The sequence below is a fragment of the Ochlerotatus camptorhynchus genome, unplaced genomic scaffold (genome assembly GCF_037179485.1).
Source record: "Ochlerotatus camptorhynchus isolate MF236.1 unplaced genomic scaffold, CSIRO-AGI_Acam_v1.1 ptg000037l, whole genome shotgun sequence".
In the NCBI taxonomy this organism is placed as follows: domain Eukaryota; kingdom Metazoa; phylum Arthropoda; class Insecta; order Diptera; family Culicidae; genus Ochlerotatus; species Ochlerotatus camptorhynchus.
The window spans coordinates 399,596-411,673 of NW_027040528.1; the positions used below are offsets into that span (position 1 = coordinate 399,596).

At 41.5% G+C, this 12,078-nt stretch overlaps 1 protein-coding gene across 2 annotated transcripts in view; it reads right to left on the reverse strand.

The window, feature by feature from the left end:
• Positions 1-2,816: 2,816 nt before the first annotated feature.
• Positions 2,817-12,078, reverse strand: part of Herp (Homocysteine-induced endoplasmic reticulum protein) — a 28,099-nt gene continuing 18,837 nt past the window's right edge. The window contains exons 1-4 of one of the 2 annotated variants that reach the window (XM_065233782.1): positions 5,404-5,792; positions 4,870-5,330; positions 4,142-4,804; positions 2,817-4,085 (exon numbers count right to left, since the gene is read on the reverse strand). In XM_065233782.1, coding sequence (XP_065089854.1) covers positions 3,599-4,085; positions 4,142-4,804; positions 4,870-5,138 — 1,419 coding nt within the window. In that variant the 5' untranslated portion in view covers positions 5,139-5,330; positions 5,404-5,792 and the 3' untranslated portion in view covers positions 2,817-3,598. Of the gene's footprint in view, positions 4,086-4,141; positions 4,805-4,869; positions 5,331-5,403; positions 5,793-12,078 lie in introns of those variants that run through there. The other variant, XM_065233777.1, reaches the window with a different exon arrangement.

The following is a 12,078-nucleotide window of genomic DNA, read 5'->3' on the forward strand; positions in this document are numbered from 1 at the left end:
ACTGCTGATTCTAGCCCCGGGAAAAGCCTTACTAATGAAACCCCCTACGACAAGCAGGTGGAATAGGTGTTCAGGTCATTTTTTCCCCTCGGCCCAAGTTTTACTCGTCTCTGCTGCTGGTCAAGGGTTCGGATTAGAAAGAGCTAATGGTGAAGTAAGACACCCACCGGCTGATGTATTTCTGTGCGAGAATATTGCGAATCAAATTCCCGTCCAAATACAGCTGGGAATATTAACCGTAGCCTTGTAATCCATCGCCATCACTCGTTCCTCCCCTAATAAAAATTGTATGGTTAATTTGCTTAACGACGTGTTCTGGGTATCATCCAAACCATTTGTGGAATAGTTCAATGATTTGGGTTATCGTTCGTTTATGGTTATTTTTTATTAGGGTCCTACTGTGCAGTTTCGACCTATTCGGTGCGAAACCGTTTTCTGCACTTGAGCTGTGAGCTTTGGTTATTATAGTTGGGCGGTGTCCGGAGCGGTGTCCATTAATTCCGTTTCGCTAAAAATCAATATTTTTGACCCCCCCCCCCCTTGTTTGGAACAAAACGTTACACTTAAAATGACCCCCCTCTATTTATTACGTAACGTTCTATAAACCCACACCCCCCGCCTTTTCATTTAATTAATGCTTGATTTCGTTTTGTATTTTTTATGTTTATGTAATTAATTAAATTATTAATATTCAAAACAAAAACAAAAGATCAGCGTACCATCGAGTACCTCCTTTTCAAAAGTTCAAGGATAGCAAAAAAGCTCAATTTATAAAATTAAAACAGATCCATTTTGCAAAGCAAGATTTAGTTATGACAGCCTTCGTTGTCATAATTCGTTGCTAAAAACGTCAAAAAAGACCTGTATTTTAAAACTTTACATCAAGTAACGAAAAAAAAAACAAAATGTTCTCTTTGTTACGTAACGCAAAGCTTTACTACTCCTCCCCTATGTATAATTCGTAACGATATAGGTGACCCCCTCTCCCCCTATAAGCATTACGTAATTCATGGACGCTTCATTGCAGCAAATTTTTCTTCTTTTTACACCTATCCTCTTCGCGTTCAGACTCGTATCCCTCTGAAATTCTTTAACACCCCTCACATCACATCAATTAATCATTTTGTTCGACCATTTTCCACAGAGATGGCGCTGTTCCGCTGGTAGGAAGTGATAAAAATCCCCATATAGAAATTGAGAGAAGTGCGAATAATTCGCTTCCGGTGCATATTCAGGTCAAAAAAAGTGAACGACAACCTAAAGAAATTAGTCAGGGGCTTTGTCGTTCAGTTTTTTCCCGGAAATTAATGGTAAACAAGCTACAATTAAATAAAAATGATTTTTCCCCATACAGTTTTACCTGCTTTACTACCAGTCCCCAGAGAGCCAAAAAATTCAAATTAGAGAGAGAAAATTTACTCTCACGACCTCAATCTCTCAACATGCCATGTATTTTGTTGACACTCGATTTGTGATTTCCCTTTCACAGATTACAAAATAGAGTACCTGACACTACAAAACATGTCTGGCACCTCTATATATGCATTTGCTTTAACATTTGAAGACCCTCCTTTTTTACATATTCTGCACAAAAGATACTTTATGCCCCGCCCCATACATAAAATTCGGCGGGAAATCCTGTGAGGGGTGAGCTATTTTGTGTGCAGAATGTGTAAAAAGGGAGGGATTTTGGATGTTAATCTAAATGCATATATAGAGGTATAAGACATGTTTTGCACTGCAGTGTCCTCTGTGAACAATTATAGGAAAACAGATTGTGTCTAGTTTCCGATAGATGTCACCGCAAACAACAGCTGTGACATCTGATGGAACATGAATGCAGAAGCTTGACAAAATGATCAATTGCCTGATCTATTCCCATCTATTTTTTTCTATGCCTGCTCTATTTTCGTCAACACGACACACTAAAAAAAATCCCATCAAATATGTTTTTCCCCGAAAATCCCAAGTAATTACTAGACTGAAAAAATACATCCAAATGAGTGTCGTTCCCCCTGGTAGTACTTGATCCTCAACGTTGGGTTTGCGGTTTCCAATAGGTGGATTTATAGTAGCCTGAAGATGTATAACTCTATATCCCAGCACAGGTCCTTAATTTGTCATTCGATCATCATTTCTCGTACTGCTGACTGTGTTAGTAGTGTGAACAGACAGATCTAGGATTGATCCATGCTCACTTCTTTGGTCTAGGTTCGTTGTTTCGATGATCTGGTCAGTTATTTCTACTTGATTCCTCTTCTCGAATTTCTTCCTTATTTCCGGTTCGAGCATAAACTGTTTTTTTTTGTAGTGATCACAGTGGCAGCATAACCTTGCTAAAACTTTACACTGGACCCCTTTTATTGGTAAATTTTGCTTCTATGAGCCTCTATTTTAAATCAGCACACAGACGTTCCTAGGCTATGGTGCCCATTTGATCACTGTTGTTTTTGTGTTGATCCAAGTAGTTTTGATAATATATTTGCTCATTCCCTTTGTTATGATAAAAATAGTCATATCCATGATAATGATCCTTCCCAAAAGTTCACTTATTCGTAAGCACCTGATGGAAGATATGACTTTCACTTTAGCCACATTGCCTGTAATTAACAAATATACTAAAGATTTATTCTACTACTGTAAAGGCTAGTTGCATTCCTAAGCGGAATCCCCGCGGTAGATCTTACACCGTAACGCACCTTCGAAAGGTGATCTACCCGCGTTACGGGGAAAATAGACTTTTTCATAAGACCTGTTCACGAATTGGCAGATATAACACCTTCAGATTTCGAATAACACATAAAAAGACAAACTGCTTACCAGTACGAACATAAATAAATTTATTATTCACTTGAGTTTAATCGTTATAACATATGTTCTGGAGTCTATTTTACAGCGTACAATTAATAATTTGCACAGAAAAAAAAACGTTTATCCTGTGAGCGGAACGATTACGTCCCTCCCACGAAAATTGTAATCAATAGAACCATAAAAAACCGCAGCCAGTTTTTGTCGTGCCACCTCCTGTGCATTGGATTAGTTCCGTTCATGTTTGTTTTGTTTCCGAAACTATTGGGGTCATAATATTGTTTAAAGCTTTTGCTAGTTGGAGAGGTTCTTCGTATTTTTCAGGTTTTTGTTTGGTTCCTCCAATCAGTATGGTTCCGTGCGTTATTCCACCGTTTGAACCTCTAAACTAAGCATAACATTATCAAGGTAAAAGCGTTCGTCGATATAAATTTGGGACATTGTTCTACTCCGTGGTAAAGATGCGTCCGTTGAATATTTTGGATTTTTGTTTAGCGTGCCTAAACTTAAAATAGGTTAAGAGAAATGCAACTTTATAATTTGGTTCAGGTGATAATGTCTCTAAACTATGCGTAAACAAGCAAATCCAAAGGTGATATTTACAGAAAATCGTTTACTATGTATCGTTTCGTGTATAAATTTAAATGATCATTAAAAGAAAACAGAAGTCCTATCCAACAAACATTTCGTACAACAGTGTAATAGCTATTCACAGAATTCGATAGATCTACCAACCATGAAACTAAACAAGTGTGATGATGATGCTGACGTTTGCGTCCAACAGTGTCATCTAGGCGGCAGGCATGTCGGGAATAATGGATGTGAAAAACGACAAAACCAACGTCCGAAGGAAAGCAGCGACGTCATTCAGATTGACACGGTTCGCTTCCGGTACAATTTCGGATGGATCAGCGGGCTGTTCCTCGGCATTGGATTCCACGACCGCCGTCGAGAGTGTCTCCTCTACGGGCGAGTCCTGCGTTGAAGCGCTGTTCCGAATTTCTGTCGAAGAACTGCTTTCCGCAGACTTTGCTCCATCAGTCGTGTCGGCGTCGGCTTTAGCTGCTACGGTTGCTGTGGATGCCGTCGGTTGTGGAGTAGCTGGTGCTTGTGCATTGGCAGCAGGTTCAGCGGCAGCCGGAGCGACAGGTGCCCTTGCTCGAAGGCCGGCAACATTTGGCCGGATGCCGTGAGCGTTGTTCATCTGTTGCACCACCATTCGTCGGGCTCGTTCCAACCGGTCGGTGTTAGTGTTACGGAAAAAGCCAATTTGGTAGCTGGAAAATCATTAGTTATTTAAGACCATCCTCAATACGGCCCTAAGTATACTTACAGATACAGAGATATTCCGATTAGGAAAACTGTCAAACACCGTGTTGGTGACGAGTAAAGATAAACGACGGTCATGAGAATTCCCACTCGGCACATGCTGAAGAAAATGTCCAACCAATCGCGGTTCTCTTGCTCTTCCACGACAATGTTCGGGAACCTCCGGGCTGGAGCGGCTGCAGCAGCAGGAGCAGCATCAGCTACCGGCGCTTGTTGTGCCTGAGCTGATGTGTCTTCAACGGCAGCGGCGGCGGCGGTGGCGGTCGATGCCGCGTTTACAGTTGAACTGGAAGGTGAACTGGCTGGGCTGGTTCCAGGCACCACAGAAGATGCCGTTGTTGGTGACGAGCTTGCACTGCTCGGGATTGTTGGCTGACTAGAAGGACCGGCCGTCACACTGTCTACTGATGATGTTGGGCTAGTTGGAATCGGGCCACTAGATGTTATCGGAGCTGGAATGCTACTGGCCGACGGCATCGGTGATGAATTCATTGTGGACAGGTACGGATAGTACGCCAGGTTGGGTAGAGTTTGAGCTAGAATGGGATTTTGGATCGCTGGAGTTGCCAGGGCGGCCGCTTGGGGACTAGGTTGAGGTATGTTGGAGTTTGTTAGGTTTGTGGGAGCACTGGCGTATAGTGATTGAGGGTTTTGTCCGTTGGATATCCTAAAAATTTAGCAATGGTTAAATTAACATGGTATCGTCTTCAGAAATTCCTAAGCAAAACTTACACATTCATGTATTGATTCAGATACTGCATGTAAGCCTGTTGCATCCAGTTCTGCATTGCCAAATGTTGGCCCATGATGTAGTCAGCCGAAGCCGGTGAAATGGGACTCGTGTTCATGGTCGGCGCTGCGTTGCTACTCTGGCCTCCGGTTATGTTCCTCTGGCGCAAACCATCTGCTCCCGGTTCCGGAGACCGCACAGGTTCACTGTTACCTCTGGAACTGGCAGCTGTAGATGTGGCCCCGGATTCACTGCTTGTTTTTGGCGACATGGTCTTGTTGGAGCTGGAACTACCACCGGAGTTATTGTTGGAGCTGAAATCCCTGTGACGATTGTTTTTCGGCGTGAATACTAAATGTACAGTATGAGCCTGTTGGCCATCGTAGTGACGGAGAATATCTTTCAGTATGACGCTATCGCCGAGCAGCTGACCGGAGTAGATTAGCTTCTGCTCGTCGGTGGTCTGGAAGAGAGAATAACACGTCAGTGCTATTGAAAAATTCGTTTCATCCCGAACTGGGCATACAATATTGCACCTCTCCCAATACAGCTGTACTGCTTCAGAAAAGAAACACTTATTGTCAACACTTGCTATTCTCTAGTCTTGCCAACGATACATGGACACGTAGCTTTTGCGTGGCTCAACGTTGTTATCAGTTGGAAGCAGTGAAACCACAACAACAAAAATAATGATTATGGCAATTTAATTTCGGGCTATCTTCCAGTAAAGTCAGCTTCTGTTAAACTACGCATTACCGAAATCAGATTGCCGTTTGTCTTCCAGATCTTCACTCGACGAGTATGACAACGGTTTCGAATTATATCCCAATTGCAAGTCATACCCGAGATCGACCGTACAGCAAAGTCGTCCTATAATATGGCACACGTCCGGGACTTCGAATTGTCGAACGAAAACTCAAACCTCACTCGAACTCTTATTGACTTGAACTGGTATTGGCACATGGTATGGTGTAGGTATGTATCACTGATTAGATTTTTATAGAACTGTAGTATAGGTTTAATGCCATCGTCAGCCGTCTGGTGGATCGAAAACAAAAAATCCTGCATTTTTAATTCAAAGCCACATCGATGTGTTTCTTTTGCTGAACACTAGAAGTTATTGAAATTTCTTTATCTGTGTTGAGCTCAAGGGCATGGAGAGCAAACATGGTGTTTTTTTGTAATCCATAGCAATATACGGATTCGTCTGTGCTCTTCAGTTAGACAAGGGGTTTTCAAACTTTAAAAGCCACGGACCCCTTTTCGGTTGGTTTATGAACATAATATCTTAATTCAAACTCTATAGAGCATTTCTAGCCAGCATGTCAGTTTAGTCTCGACCCCATCCGATTTGAATGACATGTTCGCTGCTACCAATGGTTGCATTTTTCATATAAATATAATGTTTATACCGAGAGTAACTTTTGAAAAGGGCGTATTCAAACAATGGATATTTTTTTTTGAATATCATAACATGAAAATGATTGATCTGATCAAAATGACAACTTTTCTCATGGAAACTCGACAACTTCACGAATTAGTTACATGGATATCCCCCAGGGCTCATGTTTAAGCCCCCTTTTTATGATTTTTATGTAAAAGACATTGATGGTTGTCTTGATGAAAATTGCTCGCTAAGGCAGCTTGCAGATGATGGCGTTGTTTCCGTCACCGAGCCAAGTGCACCGGACCTGCAAGGACCATTGCAAGATACCTTAGACAATTTATCTACGTGGGCTATGAAGCTAGGTATCGAATTCTCTCCGGAGAAAACTGAGTTGGTTGTTTTTTTCTAGGAAGCATCATCCTCCACAGTTACAGCACGTTACAGCTTCATCTAAAGTGTAGAACAATCACTCAAAGTATATCAGGGTGCCGACTTAATGAAGAAAACCAAATTCCCTGATATTCCCTGATTTGCCAGTAATTTTCAAACAAATTCCAGATGTAGTGTCTACATGGTTTTGTCAACACGATCTCTTCAGCTATTACTTTTCTCAGATATGTATTACCCAACAAACAGTTCTAGCTGCAGACCAGCTTATACAGGCATAAATAGGATACATTACGTAATTTTTCGGTTGAATCAGCTATTCTGCAGCCAAAATTGTTAGTTGGGTAGTGCTTTCTGGACATTTTTTTCATTTAATACCACATGGACCTCTAACCCATGAAGAGTGATCCAGTACAATTTCAAATTGAATAAAGCCTTCGATACATTTTATAGAATGCAAATAAGACAGAAATCGCGTGTTGCCAAAAACGGGAAGGCATCACATTTTTTCTAAATTCACAAATTGTAATCGCGTTAAGCGTCAGGTTATCAGTTCAATTAATGATTAACAGCGAAGGAAACCGCAACCTTCTCGATATCAATCTACAAACAAGTCTTGCTTAATCGCTTAAAATTTTCAACAAGTTTCAAGTGAGAAAAGATCCTTGGCATGGCGATTTTCTCACCCTTAGAAGCAGTGTTGAAAATATTCACCAAAACTCACTATGACTCGCGAACTTTTACTTTGTTGAACTTCATGAAATATCGTGAACTTTTTCAACCCGGCTTAGAAGTTCTTTTCTGACTGTTTCTGAACTCAACGCTAGGGGCAGAAATTTAACTAGTTCTCATACATCTTACATATGAAACACTTGTCTTTAATCCTTCGAGCACAATTTGAAACCCAGCTCCGCAAGAAAATTATTCCGGTTAATACGCTTAACAAAACGCTAATTTGCGGCCAGAATCCTATGGTGGGGAATCTTAAAAACAGCGCTTTTATGTTTCACTGAGAAGCCAATTTTCAGAACTAATCAGATTTACAATGAAGACCTAGAATACTCAATAAAGCCACTATAAAGGGTGATACGGTCAAAATTTGGTCAAGGGAAAACGCGTGTAAATCGGTGAAATCGTTTATTTAAAAAAATCAAATTAAATTTCTTTTTCAAGTTCAATTAGTATAAAATTCAGGAAAAATATTCAGTTAGGCTTCCGCTTTTCCAAATCCGAATTGCCGGGCCTTACGCTTGACCCCTGCCATCAGATTTTGTACAGCCACCTTGTCCACCTTCTTCGCCGCAGAAAGCCTTGAACTGCTGCTCGCCCTTAGCAGTTTTTTTGGTCTTCTTTAGGTTCCGCTTGACAATAGCCCAGTATTTCTCAATTGGGCGGAGCTCTGGCGTGTTGGGAGGGTTCTTGTCCTTGGGAACCACCTGCACGTTGTTGGCGGCGTACCACTCCATGGCCTTTTTACCGTAATGGCAAGATGCCAAATCCGGCCAAAACAGTACGGAACAACCGTGTTTCTTCAGGAAAGGCAGCAGACGTTTATTCAAACACTCTTTCACGTAAATTTCTTGGTTGACAGTCCCGGAAGCTATGAAAATGCTGCTTTTCAAGCCACAGGTACAGATGGCTTGCCAAACCAGATATTTCTTTGCGAACTTTGACAGTTTCATGTGCTTGAAAACATCTGCTACCTTTCCCCTTCCTTTTGCCGTATAAAACTCCTGTCCCGGAAGCTGCTTGTAGTCGGCTTTGACGTAGGTTTCGTCGTCCATTACCACGCAGTCAAACTTCGTCAGCATCGTCGGGTACAGCCTCCGGGATCGCGCTTTGGCCGTCGTATTTTGTTTATCATCGCGATTTGGAGTCACTACCTTCTTGTAAGTCGATAGTCCGGCTCGTTTTTTGGCTCGATGCACGGTTGTAGACGATACACCCAGCTTATTTGCGGCATCTCGGAGAGAGAGGTTAGGGTTTCGCTTGAAACTACCGGCAACTCTCTTTGTCGTCTCAGCGGCTTCCGGTTTTCGATTTCCCCCCGATCCAGACTTCCTGGTTGTCGACAAACGTTCCCCAAACACTTTAATTACATTTGTAACGGTTGATTTGGCAACTTTTAGCGATTTTGCCAACTTTGCGTGCGAGTAGCTCGGATTTTCGCGATGCGCGAGCAAAATTTTGATACGCTGCTCTTCTTGCTTGGACGGCATTTTGACAACTGAAGAGTGAATTCCAAAATCAAAATAGGAGCAACATTCTACACACACACACCTTCAAAATGAGGGGTGTTCAGGTTTTTTAAATGCAAAATTGAAAAAAATACGTCAAGTTGATATTGACCAAATTTTGACCGTATCACCCTTTATGCTGTCGAGGAAATGCTTTTCTACGTTTCTTTGAATCATATTTCAATCATAAAAGTGCTACTTTAAGCATCAACGACAAAAATCCACCCAAGCAAGAACATTGTTCTAAATTTTCATTTAATTTATTCTCTGAGCTGATCTGGCTGTTAGGAACACAAAAAGGAACAGGGACAACAAGTATTCAGAAAAAATCATCCTCATCTTTTAGCTCTTTACTCAAAAGCGCTCCAATGCTCCCAAAGGATCTAAGTTAGACGCAATTAGATGTACCATCTACTAAGAGACCAACACATACCAATTTGGAGGTTAAATTTTGCAACAACTAACAATGTCTAGTGTCTACGGAAATGGATTTTTATCAACCCTCAGGATCTCAGTTCATCTCAGGAATGTGCCAACACCCCGCTGAATTTATATTAGGCGCAAAATCATCAAAATACCCTTTTATTTGAGTAATTCTTGCTCAACTTGCAAAAATGCAACATCAAGCATTGAGCAATCACAAATTCGCAACTCTATTTAAAATTTAAAATGAACAACCATCTTCAAACTACACCTAGTAATCAAGTTGTTTGAAACTAGCAAATTTTGTCATACTTCTGTGATTAAGAAATATTTACCGGAATTTGAATGAAATTCCCTGAGATTCCCTGATTTTCCAGGTCCAAAAATGAATTCCCTGATATTCGCTGATTTTCCAGGGTTTTCCAGGTAGTTCGCACCCTGTATATCTTTCAAGTATTTAGGTATCTGGTTCGATTCCAAAAGCACGTGGGGAAAACATATTGCGTATGTGAAACAAAAATGCCAACAAAGAATCAATTTTCTTCGTACAAATAGCGGAACTTGGTGGGGAGCACACCCGGAAGATCTGATTAGGTTTTACAGTACGGCAGGTTTTGCTTTCAGTCCGCAGCAAAAACTTAAGCTGCAACGAATTCAATACCGTTGCCTTCTTATTGCGCTAGGCTGTATGCACTCGACTCATACGATGAGCCTCGAAGTACTCGCGGGTGTTCTCCCACTGACAGATCGTTTCGCGGAACTGTCCTTTCGGTTTCTTATCCGTTGTGAAGTAATGAACCCATTGGTAATAGAAAACTTTGAGAAGCTGCTCGACAGAAATCCTCAAACAAGATTCATGAGTCTCTATTACGAGTACATGACTCTGGAGATTGGCCCTTCTTCGTACAATTCGAATCGTGTTTGCTTTCAAGCTTTCTATAGTTCCTCTGAAAATTTTGATCTGTCCATGTTGCAAGAAATCCGTGGAATACCAGATTACCACCGGTCGATGCTTGTTCTCTTAATTTTTGCAAACAAGTACCAGCATGTCAGTAACAATAGGAGTTTTTTCACAGATGAGTCAACTATAAATGCTTCCACTGGATTTGGAGTATTCAACGAATTTCATAGCGCCTCATATCAACCAGAGTTGCGACCTATCACAATCACTATCATCAAACAGCTGATGGTAGTAACGCTTTGTACATTCCTATCAATGTGCTCGTCGAAGCTCTCTCCATGACCATCCATCAAGTTAACGAAAGAAGTAAAAAGTAACTGGTGAATCTCGTCTTCTGTTGTGATCCATCACCGATCTGGTCATTCCTGACAATCACGACACTCATCTGTGCTCGTTTTGAAGCAGTTGCTGCTTTGCTTGCTTATGTGAGTGTGTTGGTGAGTGAGCCCAACAGCTTCCGTTTAATGTTGCCTGCTTTGTTTGTAACTCACACACTCGCGCCTGCCGAGACGAATTTGGAATGCGTAGGCATTGTTTTCATTTTCTTCTGTCATTTCGCTTTTTCTCATGATCGTACTGCAGAAGTCTTCACTGTTTTTGTTGTCCTTTTCATTATCAGCAGCGAGTGTAGCGTTTTGCTTGTGAGCAGCGACCATTACTGGTGATTGTTGTTTGCCATGGCTCTAACTCTCATTGCGTGACAAAACGATCTGTCAGCGATAGTCGGTTGATGCGATTTTTTTTTTTTTTTTTTTTTAATTCTTTATTAAAGAGATTTTTAAAGGGTTGATGCGAAGACGAGTGTCACGTGAGTGTCATGATATTTTGCATCACTGATATCAACTGCAGAAACCCTGTTCCGTATATGTTGCGGAACTACCAGCCATGTTCTACGCAGTAGAGCAAATTGCCTCACTACCTTTTGACCATTATTTCATTTTTACGGATAGACTTAGCTCATTGGAGGCACTCCTCGCATTTCCTGACCGAAATCCGAGCCAAATTGAGTACTTTATCTAACTGCTCCTATACCATCACTTTAGTCTGGGTTCCATCTCATTGCTCTATTCCGGGTAACGAGAAAGCGAACTCGTTGGCTAAAGTGGGCGCTTATGGAAGGCAATATTTTTGATCGACAAATCGCCTTTGAAATTTTTTCTCAATTACCCGTCAGCAAGTCCTCACCAACTGGCAACACAAATGGAATGAGAGTGATCTGGGAAGATGGTTACATTCTATTCTCCCACAGCCACAGGTGTCGATCAAGCCGTGGTTCAAAGGCTATGTAGGCATTTCTTTCGAATCGAGCTCGCAGGCAGCAATTTGTGCGCTTGTGGTAGTGGTTATCACGAGATCGACCACGTGTTTTGGTCCTGCACCCTCCATTGTGTTGCTAGATCCGAGTTATTCGCATCCCTCATGACCCGAGGAAAACAACCTATGCGGCCCTTTAGAGATATCTTGGCAAGCCGAGATCTCGACTATTGCAATTTAATTTATGTGTTTTTAAAACGGATAGATCTGAGGATTTAGTAGTTAATGTTATCTTGTGTTTTCCCACGCTGTTAGCTGCCCATCGGTGTACTCCCATGTTCGTCTTTTTCATCAGTATGTCGCTTAGTTCGAAATCAATCAAATCTCCAAACCTTGTGTTCTCAATCCCTACCTTGCAGAGGCGTCGCGTGCCTCATTTGTTTACCTGCGCACCAAACTTTGTTCGTTATAGTTTACCACCACATATTAGTTTATTTTTTTTATTTTTCAATGCTCCATGAATTCGAGGGACATATTCTCAATTACTTTATTAATCACTACC